The sequence below is a fragment of the Moschus berezovskii genome, chromosome 18 (assembly GCF_049115385.1).
Source record: "Moschus berezovskii isolate FMDL1 chromosome 18, NW_MosBer_1.0, whole genome shotgun sequence".
NCBI classification, from domain to species: domain Eukaryota; kingdom Metazoa; phylum Chordata; class Mammalia; order Artiodactyla; family Moschidae; genus Moschus; species Moschus berezovskii.
The window spans coordinates 41,562,903-41,582,009 of NC_142477.1; the positions used below are offsets into that span (position 1 = coordinate 41,562,903).

Sequence of the window (19,107 nt, forward strand, 5' to 3'; positions counted from 1 at the left end):
CTGGATATAAATTTTCATTCTTCCTTTTCTTTTTGACAAGTATATATTTTATTTTACTGTTAGGGCTTTTTTTTTTAACTCTATTTTATTCTAGAATATATAAAATTTTTCTTCTACTATACTTTAAGAATTTAAACTAGATAACTGCACACAAATGTTACTATACTATGATTTTGTCAGTGTTTCACAATTAGGCAAAAAGTCAACCATAAAAGCTTCAGGTAAAATTTAAACAACTGAATTCATAAAGCAATGGATGATATTTTCATGTTATAATTTTCAACATTATGTTCTAAGCTTCCATTTAATTTAGCTCAATTTAATTTCTACGCTATTATCCAGTCTAATAGATGCCAGGTCCAGGAGTTGGAGAAACAAAGTTGAGTTAGACTTCATATCTGTTCTCACAAGTCTGAAAAGTCAGTGCTACGCTTCTTTATCCCAATGTAATTTATATGTTCTATACATTTCTCAAAATATGAATAGATGATAATAATCAATAATAATACCAATGATATGAACTTCTCAAAAACATGAAGTAAAAGCCCTCTTATTCAAAGAATTCAACACTGGTGGTTGGGTAATCTACACTCAGAAGGAATAAAAATGCATGGGGTACTAGAAAACAGCATAATACCCTTAAGTATTGTATATACTATAAACATAAGCTGTTTTATGGAAGGTATGGCTGGTTAAGGGCAGTATAAATAGGAAGAATGGATAACCCTCCAAAGTCACATGAAAAAGAAATCAGAATACTTAAAATGGCCATTGTTTTGAGAGGGAGACATTATGCTCTTAATATATCATTCTCATATGTTAGGGCCAAGATTAGTACATGGCTGATACTCTTGATTTGATAAAACTTTTAAGTATTTCATTTGTTCCAAAACTAAAAACAGAATGTAAATAACCAGGAAAAGAATTAGCTGATGATTTTTGGTTATAAAACACAAGCTATATATAAAAATATATATCAATATGTACCTACTGAATACCAACTATTAAAAAGAAAGAATGTACGTTTAAAACATCAATTATTACTTTTAACAGGTATCAGGCATAATATAATTCAAAGCTAAGTTCTTTATATTTAAATGCAAAACAGTTCTTACATACCTGTGCAACTGTTCATCTTTATAGTTTCTTAGATTTACATTTGGCCACTAGAAAAACATAATATGTATTTATTACTTCCTAAACATATAATTATGATAAATTATAATGAATAATAAAATGAAAACAATCAAGCCATTATCAAGAAGTATCCTATCATACCTTAAGAATGGTCCCAATAAGATTCCAATTCCATTCAAGATTCTCTTTATGTTGAAGGACTTGACTATCTCTAAGGTTCATTAGAAGAGCTTCCTCTGTATCCTGAATCACCAGAAAGTAATAAGAAAAATTAAGAAAAACTGGCCTTATATCAAATAACAGTTGAAATTTTAAATATAAAAAGAAAAATTTTTCATTTAAGGAGAATTATCAAGGTTCTTTTAAAAGTTATAAAAACTCAGTTCAACTGCCCAATCATTATAAAACTTATTAGAATCTTTTTGAAAATCCATATGTGTGAATAAAACTGCTAATCAAGCATGTATATGCCTACTAAAATACAGTGGTTAAGAATTAGGAAATTAAAGTAAAAATCACATCTTCTGCATCAGTACCTTAAGAACAAATATATCTTTCTGAGCTCGGAGATACTGATCCCGTTTCTGATGTGTAGCAATTGCTTTCTGAATAATGTGATCTAAATGAAGGCTATAAGGTTTAGGTCCTCGTTTTTTCATTTCATGGAAGCGTTTTAAACAGTTCAAAGCTGCACTGGCTCGCCTAAATGAGGAAAAAAATTCAATTAATACTTTATCAGGGATAGCATAATTTTAAAGAGATCACTTTGGTAAATTACTCTATTGAAACTTACATAAATGCAGGCTAGATACTGTTACTAAAAAGTAAATGATTTAATCAATTTGGAACCACAAAGAAAAAAAACCCAAGAACACTGCTGATTTGTATGAAGAAACACTAATTATTTAGATTCAACAAAACATACTAATTTTTTCTTATAGTGGTGGTGGTACAGTTGTATGTTAGTTTTAAGAACTCCCTCCTCAAGGTCCAAACTGAAGTTTTACATATTTTACTTTAAAACTCTGCTTTTCACATTTAAGGCCTTGATCCATAAGAAACTGATTTTTGTTTAAGGTATGAGGTTGGATAACCAATGATTCCAATATTAACTGAACAGTTTCTATTTTCCCTACTAATCTGCAACTGTAAATGGAATCCTTTTAAAAATTATTTTTAATTCCCTTTTTAGGGTATATAAAAAGTACAGCTTTCAAGAATTTGGTGGCAGTCAAGTCTCAACTTCAGAAATTATATTAAATACTGGGTTCAAAATTTAAAAACCTTGAGATGTGCCCAGATTGGCAAGTACTTATCAGTAAAGACTGCTTACCAAGCTCAAAAAAAAATTCTATTATCATTGGAATTTTGAAGATAAATTTGAATTCCTGATGAATGCTAAAATCCATGGCCATAAGCTGACTCAGAGAGTTCAGGTCTACCAGGCTTTGATAAAGTAAATTTTTCCATGAAGAAACTACTCAAATAAGAGCTGAATGCTACCAATACCAATGTAAGCCTGAAGTCAGAACTGATGATCCCTAATGCCCTCAGTTTATAATACAACTTCAATCTGTTAAATAATAGTATTTTCATTGGTAGATTTTAAATTAATAAAATAATACTATTTATTTATACTGAGGCCTTTATGTGTACTTTAAAGTTAATAAAGCTAACTAAACTTTTGAGAATTGTAGTATAACTTAACAAAAATTCCTGTTTCTGACTAGCTAATGAACAATATTTTAAAACATTATGGAAAAAAAAAATGAAGCCTAAATATATAAATTTTTCTTATCATAAGAAAAATTATCTAGCCCCTGGACTAGACATAATCTTTATCAGATGAAAAAAGATTCCTACTATCACTATACAATCAAGCTCCTCCACTTTACGTTTTAAATTATATTTTATTATAAGTCTTCGAATTCCAGCAGAGTTACAGCTGTATTACCATACTTTAGTTTATAAATTCTGTATCTGCAGTATTTCCTTCAGCATTAAGGGTTTAGCTTACTTCAATGCCTAAAGTATGGGCTACTAAATTCCAACATTTTTTTCCTCAACATTTTTAACCCCACATATTAAAAAAATTACAGTCAGTCTTTGTGCTTTAATCTGATATAATTTAGACATTGAGAAAGAGACTGAATTGTTGCTCAAAACATACAATAGTCCAAAATACTCTTAATCCCAATATTTTTACTGATCCAGTAGAAATTTTATGTCCTTGTCCAGAAACATGTGAGAAAAGGTTGACTTTACCAAGCCAAAATACTTTGTAGCCTAAAATACAAATTATTTTAAAAAACTACAAATTTTCCTCTTATCCAAAGACTTCACTAAACGAATTCTCAGGAATAACCTATATATACTACTTTCTTGAAAAGAAAATAAGGACATTAAATATACTACACACAAGCTTTGCTAGAACTTGGATACTTACAATCTCTTTTCCTTAGGGATATCAAAGGATGCAGCCATATTCATTAGGGTTGGCAGGCAGTGCAAATGATGGCTATGTGAATGAGGAAGAATTGTGTTTGCCTAGAACGAAAAATAGTATTTTATAAAAAGTTGAAAAAGAGTATGTTATAGATTATCCACAGATATAATGCCGAAGACTGAGATTTTACTCATGAAGTTAATTATTTACTTTCTAATACATACTTATTATTTTTATCTTATTTACTTTCATCAAGGATGACATGTAACAAATACAAGGATACAGGCTCAGATTACATTAATAAAACTCTAAATTCCACAGATCCTTTATCATAACTTTAAATTATAATCTTAAGTGGTACCCAATTAAACTCAATTCTTAAATAATTTAAAAGGATGATAGGTCAAAACTTAGATTCAGTGCTATAATGTTATGTTAAAAGTAGGATTAAAATGCTGGATGCAATATCATAATTTACAAGTTTACCTCTTATGTTTAGAAGCCAGCTTCTCAAAAGAGGTTTGTCTCATAATTCCAATAATCTTTAAAATAAGAAACCTGCCTTCTGCTTTCCAAACAAAACCTGCAATACTAATTCTTTCATAGGTGGGCTTAACAGAGCAAGTGGCTAAATAACTTACTGATAAACAAGACAGTTATCATTAAACTGCTTAACTCTCTTTTCCTCACTCACAAAGCTGAACTTCTATATAGAAAAAACCCTGGTGATGGAGGGGACCAAACACAACTATAAAAACAAAAAATAATCTGACAGTAATAACAAGCCATAACATAATTTCAAAAGATTTGCCATAGGGTTACTTCTTCCTTAATGAGATCAGAGTGGTTCTTTTTATTTAGTATTTTATTAACTAATGGGCTTCCCTGGTGGCTCAGACGGTAAAGAATATACTTGCAATGCAGGAGACCTGGTTCAATCCCTGGGTTGGGAAGATCCCCTGGAGAAGGGAATGGCTACCCACTCCAGTATTCTGGCCTGGAGAATTCCATGGACACAGGAGCCTGACAGGCTACAGTCCATGGGGTTGCAAAGAGTTGGACATGACTGAGTGACTTTCACACTTATTAACTAACAGACTTAGAAAAATAAATTTCTAACTTGCAAATGGTCAGAGTACCCTCACTGCTTCATCTGCTAGGAATTGAAAATGATCAGATCACTTGGCTAGCTTCTTGTTTCCACAAGTTACTAATGTCATAAAACCATGTCCCCCCAAAAAAGATTCCCACCTTTCAAAACAAACCTCAACTGACAAGTTTACAGAGAACTACATGTTCAAATAAGGCAGTTATATTTAGATTTTTCCTTCACAAAGTTTTCTAAAATTTAGGCACTTACTGTTATCAATTTAATCCCTAGCTGACTGAAGTAATATCTACAGTTTTGTAATTTTGTGATTTTTAGGTAGGAAGTCATTCTAAAGATTCTAAAGAAAGATATTTATGGACTCAAAATGTCAACATTGAAAGTGAGTATTCAGTACTTTATTTTTTTTCCATTTAAAAAACTAGCCTATATATATATGATACAAAGTATCAAGGGCTCTTTGTAATGCAAAGATACATATCCAAATAAAGGCAAACTTATGTTCTTGAGATAATGCAAAGTAACACTGTTAAAATAGCCTTGTTTCATAAATTAAAACATTAATGTACAAAACATAATCAAAAGTTGTTAAACTTACCATATGTAAAAGTTCTCCTAAAAGGATGGTGGCTCTAACTGAGATATGGTCATCACTGTTTGTTATTACCTCAACCAAACCCTTTGAAAATAAAAAGAAAATATCACAGTTGCAAAACAGCATACATGAACACATCTATGCATCATGTTTGTTGCTCTGAAAGAACTGTTAGAGAAAATAAAATAGAAAAAGGTTTATAATTCTTACTTCTAAAAGTCCATTACGAATAAATGCTGAGAGTATCAGTGCCAAATAATTATCCATGAGGTCTGGCCTGGAAATAAATACAGCACAGAAAAATTAAATCTTGTTCCATACACTAGAAAATTTAACAATAGCAACTGTAATAAATCTGAATTATTTCTGTACTTAAATTCTACCTGGATCTGGCACGATGAGGAAGAATAGTTTTTGCCTCAGCCGCTACAAAGCCATCTGAAAGCCTCCAACTGTCTTGGAATCTACCTGGATCTAAAATAAATGTAGATAGTTAGAAGAAAATAATACATCAATGAAACACTTTAAATAACCATCAGCTAAACAGGCTATCCATGGACAGAGGAGCCTGGCAGGTTACACTCCAGAGGGTAGCAAAGGGTCAGACATGACTGAAGCGATTTAGCACAGCATAGCATACAACCAGGCTATAAATAATTTTAACTGATGGCTAAAAAAAAAAGACTCAAAAAGGCGTACAGAAAAAAAATGATTTCTGTAAATGAAGCGTTTACATAAATCTAACTTTAACTTTCTTCATTGAAGGGTTTAGAGTCATTTAGCTAAACTAAAATTTTAAAAATCAAGTAATCTAATTTGAGAATTGAGAATCTCCTCTCTTCCTTTCTTGATCCATCCTTCTATTATTAATTTCACTACTAACTTCAGGAGCTAGGGTGATAGAGAAATTCACCTGAGATTTTATTTTTATATTAATTTCATGCCACAAATATGCAATAAGAAAAGAAAATGATATCCAATACTTATTTTAGTATTTTCCCATGGAGGGACTCAGCCTCCTTTAGGTAAGTCACTTAAAAAATTACAATATATGAACAGTGAATGCACTTCAATACTTACCTACACTGAGCAGTGCTTCTATGAACTCTTCAGTCACAACAGGTAGAGGAAGACGAAATATATCATAAAGCACTTCAAGGAGACCTCGCTGAAAGTAAAAAAGAAAATACAGTTCATTTGTTTTTATAGAACAAATCTTCACTTAAAATTTTTTAAATGTCCTATTCACAGATTTAAAAATTGGTAAAAACAGAACTACTATATTTTAGAAAACTACTGTATCTGCCTATATTAAAGTGCTGAATGCTTACTACATATACATGATGTAACTTTTTCAATAAATCTTGTATTATCCCCATAGTAGACATGAATAAATAGATTTAAAGGTTAAAAATAATTTGCCTAAGATCATGGAGCTATAAATAATAAAATCAAGAGTCTAACCTCAGTTTGGCCAAACTCAAAAGAGCATGTTTTTTGCTGAGTAAGAAGTCAACTGAATTGGAAACTTTAGTTCCCTACTTATAGATCTTTCCATCCTTAATTACATCCCTCCATGGTTTAGATGCTTTTATTTTTAGTTCACATTTTAAGCAAGGCACCTCTAGCTAATATTTATACTAATAATTAGAAACAGGGGGGCAAGTTTTGTTCCTTTGAACATTAAAAGAAAAACGTAGAATGGGAAAAGGAAGAACCTTGTGAAGAGTTAATTTCTTTCCCTCTAATTTCAATCTGTTTTAGCTGTTTTACACAATTCTTATACATTAATAATTTAGAAAGTGAAGTGTTAGTTACTCAGTTGTGTCTGACTCTCTGCGACCCTGCGGACTGTACCCGCCAGGCTCCTCTGTCCATGGAATTTTCCAGGCAAGAAAACTAGAGTGGGTTGTCATTTCCTTATCCAGGGGACCTTCCCAACTCAGGGATAGAACCTGGGTCTCCTGCATTGCAGGCAGATTCTTTACCATCTGAGCCACCAGGAAAGCCCTAATAATTTAGGACTATGTCTAATAAATAAGCATATAAGTACCCCAATTTTAATCAAAACCACTAATTATAAAAATAAAAGTTAGAAGGCATAAGTTGCATAACTACTACGCTTACTTTTCCCTGAGTAAAGTTTTCTGTATTGCTTGAAACTTTTACAATGAGAATGCCCCTGTGAAATGTCTATACTTTTTATTAAATAAAGCGTAGCTAATTTCAAAGAAAGAAAAGGCATAATTAGTGTCACAGTTTAATCTAATTTTAATACATCCACAGTTTCTAACTACAGCATTGTTTCAAATGATTCATATTATTTTCCATAGTGTTCAACTAAGTCGTAAATATTTATTCTTGTATTTTTAAAATGTTCTGTGATACAGATGAACAATTCATGAGGAAAAAACACCACCTGAAACTTTTCTCCAATTAATTTCCTCCACTAAAATTCCTGGGATGATACAGTGTAATTTTTACCTACCCTTATTTCCATATTTGGAATGCAAAGTACTCCAATTAGAGACTGAATCCCAGAGTTTCCAGGTTTACATAAATTAATAATACCTATAAAGGATAAAAAGAAAAAAAAAGATCACTGATTTGAATTTCAAAAGACATATTCATAATATAAAATGTGACATTTTTCTAAGCTAAATTACACTATTATATTATTTGATCATCATAAGTGATAGTATATTTCAAACATTCTCTGAATTTTCCAACTAAGTAGAGACTATCAATAATTTTACCATTTAAATTACATCCTAAAAGGTTCTCAAGAAATTCTGGACTACTCGGCAATAGAAATAAAAGCAAAAATATGGCTTTCTCTGGGTATATGCCTAGGAGTGGGATTGCTATATCATATGGTAGCTCTATTGATATTTTTAGTTTTTTAAGGAATCTCCATATGGTTCTCCAATAGTGGCTGTTTCAATTTACATTTCCAGTAACACTGTAGGAGGGGTCCCTTTTCTCCACACCTTCTCTACATTTACTGCCTACAGATTTTTTAACAATGCCATTCTGATCAATGTTAGGTGATACCTCACTATAGTTTTGATTTGCATTTCCTAATGATATTGAGCATTTTTTCATGTGTCTTTTGGCCATCTGTATGTCTTCTTTGGAGAAATGTATATTTAGACCTTCCACCCATTTTTTGATTGAGTCATTTCATTTGGGTCTTTGATATTGAGTTGCATGAATCATTTATATATTTTGGAGATTAATCCCTTGGTCAGTTGCTTCATTTGCAAATATTTTCTTCCAGTCTAAGGACTGCCTTTCTGTTTTGTTTATGGTTCCCTTGGCTGTGCAAAAGCTTTTAAGTTAAATTAGATCCCATTTGTTTATTTGGCTTCTTTTGTTTTTTTTTTCACTACTCTAGGAGAAATTAATAAAAAAAAATTAAAAAAAGATCAGGCTGTGATTTGGGTAAAAGGGTGTTCCGCCTATATTTTCCTCTAAGAGTTTTATAGTGTCTGGCCTTAGAGGTGTTTAATTCATTCTGAATTTATTTTTGTGTATGGTGCTAAGAATGTTCTAATTTCAGTCTTTTATACGTAGCTGTCCAGTTTCCCAGCACCAACCACTTATTGAAGAAACTATCTTTTCTCCACTGCATATTCTTGCCTCCTTTGTCATAGATTAATTGACCATAGGTGACAGGGTTTATCTCTGGACTTTCTATCCTTTTCTATTGATCTATATATTTCTGTTTTTGTGCCAATACCATACCATTTTGATACTTGTAGCTTTGTAGGAGGAGAAGGGAATGGCAAGCCACTCCAGTACTCTTGCCTAGAAAATCCCACGGATGGAGGAGCCTGGTAGGCTGCAGTCCGTGGGGTCGCTAAGGGTCAGACACGACTGAGCGACTTCACTTTCACACATTGGAGAAGGAAATGGCAACCCACTCCAGTATTCTTGCCTGGAGAATCCCAGGGACGGGGGAGCCTGGTGGGCTTCCGTCTATGGGGTCATACAGAGTCAGACACGACTGAAGTGACTCAGCAGCAGCAGCAGCTTTGTAGGATAGTCTGAAGTCAGGGAAACTAATTCCTCTAGCTCTATTTTTTCTTTCTCAAAATTGCTTTCACTATTTGGGACCTTTTGTGTTTCCATACAAATTTTTGTTCTAGTTCTGAGAAAAATGCCATTGGTAATTTGATAGAGATTGCATTGAATCTGTAGACTGCTTTGGATAGCATAGTCATTTTCACAAACTAAGAACACCAAGAATATGTGGTACATACATACAGTGGAATACTACTCAGCAATAAAAAAGAAAAATGCCATTTGCAACAACGTGGATGAACCTGAAGACTGTCATGCTGAGTGAAATAATTCAGACACAGAAAGACAGATATGATATTGCTTACATGTGGAATCTAAAGAAAAGGGGACAGGATACAAATGAACTTACTTACAATACAGAAGTAAAGTCATAGATGTAGAAAACAAACTTATGGTTACCAGAGGATGGAGGTGGGGATAAATTGGAAGACCAGGACTGACACATATACACTACTATGTATAAAATAGATAACTAATAATAACCTACTGTATAGCACAGGGAACACTGCTCAATACTTTGTAGTGGCCTATTTGAGAAGAAAATATTTTTTTTAAAGTGGATATATGTATAACTGATTCACTTTGCTGTACACCTGAAACTAACACAACATTGTAAATCAACTGTAGTCCAATAAAAAATTTTTTACAAGAAAAGCAAAAATGAACAAATGAGACCTAATCAAATTTTTAAGCTTTTACAAAGAAAGGAAACCATAAACAAAATGAAAAGACAACTTACAGAATGAAGAAAGTATTTGCAAATGATGCAAATGACAAGGGATTAACTTCCAAAATATCTAAACAGCTCACACAACACAGTAACAAAAAGCAAAGCAATCTAATAAAAAAAAAGGGAAGAAGACCTAAGTAGATATGTCTGCCAATAACACATGCAGATGGTCAATAGGCACACAAAAAGACTTTCAACATCACTAATTATTATTAGACAAATGCAAATCAAAACTACAATGAGGTATCACCTCACACCAGTCAGAATGTCCATCATTAAAAAGTCTACAAATAATAAACATAGGAGAGGCTGTGTAGCAACAGAAAGCCTCTCACACCATTGGCAGGAATGTAAATTAATGTAGCCATTATAGAAAATAGTTGGAGGTTTCCTTAAAAACTAAAAATAGAGTTACCATATGATCCTGCAATTCCACTCCTGAGCATATATCCAGAGACAACTCTAATGTGAAAAGATACATCCACCCAGTGTTCACTGCAGCACTATTTTAATAGTGAAGACACAGAAGCAACTTAAATGTCCATCAACAGATGAACAAATAAAGAAGATGTGGGATATATATAAAATGAAATATTATTCTGCCATAATATAGAATAAAATGTCATATGCAATAACACAGATGGACCTAGACATTATTATCATACTAAGTGAAGTCAGACAGACAAAGACAAACACCACATGATATCACTTATATGTGGAGTCTGAAGTATGATACAAGTGCACTTATTTATGAAAACATAAACAGACTTGCAAACAGAGAAAACAGATATATGGTTACCAAGGGGGAAAAGAAGTGAGGGAGCAATAAATTAGGAGTTTGGGATTTATAGATACACACTGCTATATATAAAATAAACAAGGTCCTACAGTTTATGTATAGCATAGACAACTATATTCATTGTAACAAACTATAATGGAAAGAATATGAAAAAGAACATATATATATATATCTCTGAATCACCCTGCTATACACCAGAAGCACATTGTAAATCAACTAAATTTCAATAAGAAATTAAAAGAACACATCCCAAAACAAAATAAACAAAAGGAAAGACGTTTGGGACTACTATCTTGCTTATTAGGTATTTATAACATTCTACACTATACTTTAAGGTAAGAAACTTTAGCTATGTATTCAACTAACATTCTTAAAATCTTTTTTGGCACAGATCATGTTCAAATTTTTTATTTAAATGCCGAGGTTATCATCAGCATGTTGACTTACAAATGGTCAATTTTAATTCTGTGTATTAAACCCCTCTTGGTTCTAATGATAACACATAAAAAAAGACCATGTTAACATTTAAATGAGATGCTACAATAAGTTAACATTTGAGAAAATAGTCAAGTTTGTCTTATACTATATAAAGTAACACACCTCTGTTACTTACCTGCCCATGACCGGAATGTTGCTATGATTCCCATTTTACTGGCTAGAAACCTTGCTTCTCTGTCTTCTCTGTTGGGTGGGGTGGGGGTAGAGTCAAAGAAATTAAATGTTTAAATAAAAAGTAAGTTTTTCCCTGTTACTATATCAGAGTAAGAGCTATCACTACTTAATATTTAAATATTTACATAGGAAATTTAAAATACATTTAAAAAATAAGATCTACCTCAAAGCAAATTACTCAATTATGTATTGATCACGCCTTCCCACATGTGAAATTCACGTCTTAAAACAAATTATAAATTCTGCTTTTCTGAGTTCTACTTTCCCTGCTCTTTCTGAAAACTATTCTTAGATAGCTCATTAACACCGGTGAGCATTAGCAACACCACCAGCCTGCTTAAGAAGCTTCTCTGTCAAAATACTGCCCTTTAGCAAAGAAAATTACCACATAAGCCTCTTACTGTTACTACATGTGTTCTCTTACTTCAAAAGTCTTGTCCCAAACTTATCTGAGCAAGCTTATTCTACTTATTCTACCAAGCAAGCTCAACAAGCCGTATCTTCACTGATATTATTAAATAATTAGATACTATTACTAATTTGCTTCTAACTTCTAAGTTCATTCAGGTTGTTGGCAGAATTCACTCTCTTGCTGTTGTACAACTGAGGTTTCAGTTTTCTGTCAGCTGGGGCCTACTACCAACTACTTTCTTCTCTTATAACTGGTATCCAATCATCTCACTTGTTTCTTTCTATATAATAGTTTATGACAATCAATTAACCAATACAACTATTTACATTGTTAAACACTGTTCATGTATGGCATATGGCCAGTTTTAATACTTAATTAACGATCATGTACTTTTATGCTACCTCAACCATCTCTACCCTGTCAATAGTCCGTTTCTTTTCCGTGCCATATTTTTCATTTTTCTAATAAAGTTCTTAACAGTTTGAGAATACAAAAATCCAGAGAGTTGGTAAGGGGGAAAAAAATCATAAAGAACAATGAAAGAAAATAAAATTAAAGAAATGGTAAGCAAGCAGTTTATAAAAGTGGAATAAAATAGTTAAAAATATGCCCCCACACTTACAGACCAACCACACTGAGTTCTGCTGCACTAATCAGCATGAGACTATAACAGAAACTTATAAAGTGGGGACAGAGGGTGGTGAAAGAAATGAGAATTAGATAACTGTGTGACTAAACTTTTGGTGCTCCTTATCTTAAAACTGTTTGTGACACACTTGTATCGACTGCCTGGTAACCCGTTCTCTAACCTATTCAATAAATTGGCAGCTTTATTGAAAAAAAAACAAAACCCATCCATTTCCTTATGCCCTAGCCATAATGTACCCATGCTACAGAAACTGCCCATACTCCAGAAACTTAAGGAAAGCAAAGTATTGAACCAAACAGGAAAGATATGATTTTGGTGGAATATACTCCCCACCCAATCACAACTCTAAGCACCCTGGTTCATTTCTTACTTATCCTGGTAGGCAAAATTCTAAAAATGCCCCTGTCTTCTCAAGACACCAGGTCTTAATCCCTAGATCCCTATGAATATGGTATCACTGCCACGACTGTGATTATGTTTATATCATACAGCCCCACAGACCTTAAGATATGGAGATCATCTGGTAGGTTTGATCTGGAGAGCTTTCTCTAGCTGGAGGGAGAAGAGGAAGTCAGAGAGAGATTCAAAGCACAAAGATTCAAGGAATTTCTGTTGTGTTCGAAGATGGAGAGTGCCATGTGCCAAGAAAAGAAGGTGGCCTTTACAAGGTGAGAGAAGGCCCTAGTTGACAGCAAGAAAACAGGAACTTCAGTTGTACAAGAGCAAGGAATGAATTCTGCCAATAATCTGAGTGACCTTAGAGATAAATGGATTCTTCACTAAAACCTCCAGATAAGAACCATGCAAGACCTCTAACCCACTTAATTGTGAACTAATAAACTGATGCTATTTTAAACCATCATATTTATAATGGTTTGTCATGAAGCAACAGAAAATGGATACATTCTTCATCAGTAAGGAGAATGCCCAAGTGTCATAGGGAGCCAAGAAAGAAAAGGGCTGAAGAATCTTAATTCATAACTTTGCAAAAATAAAGTCTGAGAAGTCTTAACTAGAGAACAACTATACTTAATTTCTTAGCTCAGGAAATGATGTTAGTTAGCATGCAGTCCATCCACAGTGATGGAGGTATTTCAAGATATGAAACCACTATTTTTAATTCTGGAGAAAAATGAAAAACAACAAAAATATGCCCATTTACAATGTTCCCAAACTTAGTGGAGAAACTAAAAAAAACATGTTATCTCTAAAAATAAGTATATCTGCAATTCAACAAATCTACTATTCTAAACCTGATAGCATATTTATTGGAATTGTGTCACTGGCGAAACTCCACACATAGTGTATTATTTGACCTCTAAATCAATTTAAATATAATTATTCCAGCATTCCTAGTGAACATGTGCTTTTCTCTCCCAAAAGACTCTGAAAAATCATCCTACTTCACTTCTGGAAAATAATCTTTATCTCTTTTTATTTCCCTATTTACCTTACTCTCAAAATTCTACATGGCTTATCTTTCTGAATACTCAATTTAAGGCACCTCTTCATTCTACTTATTATTATTTGGTTCTTTTAGTCTTTCAATGTAATTATGCTAAAAATATGTACAATGGTGCTGGAGAAGACTCTTGAGAGTCCCTTGGGCAGCAACATCAAACCAGTCAATCCTAAAGAAAATCAATCCTGAATATTCATTGGGAGGACTGATGCTGAAGCTGATGTTCCAGTATTTCAGTCACCTGATGTGCAGAGCCGACTCATTGAAAAAGTCCCTGATCCTGGGAAAGACTGAGGGCAGGAGAAGGAGGCAACAGAGCATGAGACGGTTGGGAAGCATCACCAACTCAATGGACATGATAATTTTGAGCAAACTTTGGGAGACAGTGAAGGACAGGGAAACCTGGCATGCTGCAGTCCATGGAGTTGCAAAGAGTCAGACATGACTTTTTGAACGTGAACAACAACAAACATACAATAGAGAAATGATTAAAGGTCTAGGTTTCTACTGCCACCTACCTTAGATTTATTAAAATAAGAAACTAACTCCAAGTCTTTAAATTTCCCAAAAACTTACTTTTAATTTTTTAAGTCATAGTTAATTACGAGAGAACTACAATACAACTCCATGAAATAGGAAATTTACTTAAACTCATTTTGCTCCGGCTTGACATACAAATCAGGCAAATCTAAAAGTTTTAACAGCAACACACATGGTACTCACTTTAGCTGTCCTTCAGCTGTATCTGGACTATGTCTGTAGTGAAAATCGGTATAGGGTGCTAAAATTCGCTAATAAAAGGAAAAAGCAAGAAAAAGAAAAGAGTCCTTATTATAAAATGCACTCTTCCTTTAACAAGCTAAAATTCATCCAACTTCTCTGTATCTCTAATAATCCCAACTAGAGCTTATTTGAAGACGTAGAGTTTTTGAACTTTTAAATTGACAGGTATCGTACCTATTAAACAGTGTACAAATCATGAATGTGAGGTTTGATAGATTTTTCTCAAACTAAACACACTCACTGTAACTAGCATCCTAAAACCCTCCTTCTTCTCCCCGCAAGATTACTACACAGATTTCTAACACTATGAGTTAGTGTTGCCTATTTTTGAACACTATTTAAATGTTTTTATTCCATAAATTCCATTCTTTTTGTTGCTAGCATAAAGAAATCCAAGTTATTTTTGTATACTGTCCTTTGTATTTAAAAACCGTGTTAATAAGTTCATGTATTTCAGAACTTAAAACTACTATAATTCATTAACCTAACCCCCCTGCTCTGCACTGATTACATTATTGTGGTCTGAATTTTATTTTAAAATACTTAAGACATTATAAATACTGCTTTTGACAATGAGTAGTCTTTATATTTAGTCATATGTGTACCTTTTTTTGCCACCCTTCATTCTTTCTTGCATTTCCTTGTCTCAGATCATTTTCATTCTGACTAAGGATTCCCTTTAACCTTCCTCTGTGTCTCTCATTTTTTAAATAACAATAAATATTTATTAATCTCACATAGTTTCTGTGAGTCAGGACTCTAGAAGAGTTTAGCTGTGCAGTTATGACTCAGGGTCCATCATAACATCGCAGTGAAAATACTGGTCAGGGCTACAGTCATCTCCAGACTTGATTAAAGCTGTAGAATCTGCTTCAAGATGGTTCACTGACAACGTGCAAATTGTTATCAACAGGGCTGAGTTCCTTCTCATGTGTGCCTCATTATGGGCTGCATTACTATCTTCATGACATAAAGGCAAGGAATCCAAGAAAGAATAGTAGATTTCCTTGGGTCTTTTTATGTAGCCTAAAGAAATCTTTATTTTACCTTTGTTTTTGAAAGACATTTTCTCTGGGGCTGCTGCTGCTGCTGCTAAGTCACTTCAGTCGTGTCCGACTCTGTGTGACCCCATAGACAGAAGCCCACCAGGCTCCCCCGTCCCTGGGATTCTCCAGGCAAGAACACTGGAGTGGGTTGCCATTTCCTTCTCCAATGTGTGGAAGTGGAAAGTGAAAAGTGAAAGTGAAGTCGCTCAGTCGTGTCCAACCCTTAGCGACCCCACGGACTGCAGCCTACCAGGCTCCTCCATCCATGGGATTTTCTAGGCAATAGTACTGGAGTGGCTTGCCATTGCCTTCTCTGGGGCAGGTGACATTATTTTCTTTTGCACTCTAAAGATGCCATTCTACTGTCTTCTGAGTCTACTATTTCTGTTGGGAAATCAGCTGTCAGATTTGTTCCTTTGAAAGCAGTTTTTTTTTCTCAAGCTGATTTTAAGATTTTTAGTTATCTTGGTTTTCAACAATCTTACCATGATGTACCTATGAGTTGTTTTCTTTATATTATCTTGAGTTTTCTGAGCTTTATGAACTTTCACCAGTTTTAAAAACAAAGTTTTGACCACAGTTTCTTTGGATATTTGCTTCTGCTCATTCTCTCTCTCTTCTCCAAACACAACAATGATGTTTTATCCCTTTTGTTCTGTTCATTTTCTTCCTATTCAGTTCAGTTCAGTTCAGTTGCTCAGTCGTGTCCGACTCTCCGCGACCCCATGAATCACAGCACGCCAGGCCTCCCTGTCCATCACCAACTCCCGGAGTTCACTCAAACTCATGTCCACAGAGTCGGTGATGCCATCCAGCCATCTCATTCTCCGTCGTCCCCTTCTCCTCCTGCCCCCAACCTTTCCCAGCATCAGAGGCTTTTCCAGTGAGTCAACTCGTCGCATGAGGTGGCCAAAGTATTGCAGTTTCAGCTTTAGCATCAGTCCCTCCAATGAACATCCAGGATTGATCTCCTCTAGAATGGACTGGTTGGATCTCCTTGCAGTATAAGGGACTCTCAAGAGTCTTCTCCAACACCACAGTTCAAAAGCATCGATTCTTCGGCGGTCAGCCTTCTTCACAGTCCAACTCTCACATCCATACATGACCACGGGAAAAACCATTGCCTTGACTAGACGGACCTTGGTTGGCAAAGTAATGTCTCTGCTTTTTAATATACTATCAAGGTTGGTCATAACTTTCCTTCCAAGGAGCAAGCGTCTTTTAATTTCATGGCTGCAATCAGCATCTGCAGTGATTTTGGAGCCCAAAAAAACAAAGTCTGACACTGTTACCCACCTGCAAATGCTTTGATTTTTGACTTCTCTTTCAGTTTACTAATGACACCTTCTTGTCCAAAATGAGTTTTTAATTTCATCTAGTTCAGAATTTCAGGTATTATATATTTTGATACTAGCTCCATTTGATTTATGTTTCATATTCCAATTAGATGGTAAAATTCTCCATTATTTCATCTGTTTTCTTCTTTTTCTCCATTTTTCTTAATAAGTTAGTCATGGTTGTTTTAAAATCTTTTCCCTCTGGCTGCAATATCTGAATCACCTGTGGATATGCGTCTATGGAATTCCTTTTGAGTTTTCAATTACACAGTCATAACCTTTTGCATGTATCCTTTATTATTTACATAGTCAAATTTCTGACTGAATGATGGACACTGTAAATTTGATAAAAGGTTCCAAGTGAAGTTATCTCCATTAAAGACGGTTCATCCTTTCCTCTGTAAGGTCAATTAAAGGGAGTGATCAGCTTATTCTAATCACTGAGTTAAACTGAGACAACACTGCAATTTTGTTAAGATTTGAGTGTACCTTTGGTTTTCCTTTTTCTAAAGAATGGACCTCCAAAACTGTAAATAGAGATTTTAGCAAACTTTTTTTCCTCTTCAGCAGTGAGAGACTTAAATCTTTAAGTACTCATCCAGAATTGCTTCAGAATTTGGAACATGTTAAGATCAGGAAAAAGTTATCAAATTAGAGTGAAAATTTATAAAAACATAATTAATAAAAATGGAGACAAGATTCTCTTAACAGCAGACTCTAGGATGAAGATAATGATAAAGTAGAAGATAATTAATGATTTAATATCCAAAGCAATCAGTATTTATTGAATATTAATTGTGTCAAGTACTAACTAAAACATTTACGTAGATTACAATGAATATATGTAAAACATCTGGAAATATTACCTTATTATAAGCTTTACAAGAATGCTAGTTGCTATTACTATTACCATTATTATTATGATATTTATTCTTCACAATAATTAAAGTAAAAACCATGACTTATTTTACCTAGTAAAAAATGGATCCAAAAGAGGCTAATAATTTGCCCCACATCATAAAGCTAGTAGGTTATAGAACAAAAAAATCAAAACCAGATCTGTAAAGCCTGAAGTCTATGCTCTCAATCACTATGCTATACCAGGGGAATCTTGTTAAAGAAAAAAGAACTACCATTTGTAAAAAAAACAAGAGAAAAGCAAAGATGGTAGTGTATTCTTTGAGGGTTTTTTATACACACAAAGGCTTTGCTAATCTGCTGTACAATTATATAGGTAAAAAAAAAAAAACCAGGTCTATACACATCTTTCTTTATTGTGATCATCTCTGCAATCTTAAAAGCAGTTTCCCCACTTGATAAAGAAAAAACTTAAAGCAAAATACAGTGTGAAATATGAAAAATACCAGCTCATTCCCACTGGATGCCCATGAATAATATATTTAAAATCATTTATTAAGGAGAAAATTGTACTGAAATTTGTTAATGATACAAGCTAATGTCAATTTTATAATATAAAACTATTTCTAGTAGCCCTAATAAAACCAGAACTATAACATTTAAGGTAAGTTTCATAAAATGATCTAAACAGGCAAAGTAGGGAACAATAAATCTTTCATAATTTGCATAATTTCACACCCAAACACAAACATATTAAGCTTACCCTGAATAATATCTGCAATGGACTACAATGTAATACTGAATATTTTCACACAAATAAACTATAAGAAGAGTCTGTGGGAATTCTCTGGTGGTTCAGAGGTTAAGACTCTGCACTCTACAGCCAAGGGCCCAGGTTCAATCCCTGGTCAGGGAACTAAGATCCCACAAGCTACAAGGCAAGGCCAAAAATGACAGGGGGAGGGAAAGAAAGAACACAGCTTGTGA

At 33.7% G+C, this 19,107-nt stretch overlaps 1 protein-coding gene across 3 annotated transcripts in view; it reads right to left on the minus strand.

Annotated features, from left to right (window-relative positions):
• RICTOR (RPTOR independent companion of MTOR complex 2) overlaps positions 1–19,107 on the minus strand; it is a 128,689-nt gene that overhangs the window by 36,755 nt on the left and 72,827 nt on the right. For all 3 annotated transcript variants that reach the window (XM_055422140.2, XM_055422139.2, XM_055422141.2), the window contains 11 exons: positions 14,820–14,887; positions 11,515–11,582; positions 7,775–7,857; positions 6,367–6,454; positions 5,670–5,760; positions 5,497–5,563; positions 5,290–5,370; positions 3,584–3,684; positions 1,674–1,839; positions 1,279–1,380; positions 1,120–1,166 (listed from right to left, as the gene is read on the minus strand). In XM_055422140.2, the coding sequence (XP_055278115.1) occupies positions 1,120–1,166; positions 1,279–1,380; positions 1,674–1,839; positions 3,584–3,684; positions 5,290–5,370; positions 5,497–5,563; positions 5,670–5,760; positions 6,367–6,454; positions 7,775–7,857; positions 11,515–11,582; positions 14,820–14,887 (962 nt within the window). The remainder of the gene's footprint in view (positions 1–1,119; positions 1,167–1,278; positions 1,381–1,673; positions 1,840–3,583; positions 3,685–5,289; positions 5,371–5,496; positions 5,564–5,669; positions 5,761–6,366; positions 6,455–7,774; positions 7,858–11,514; positions 11,583–14,819; positions 14,888–19,107) is intronic.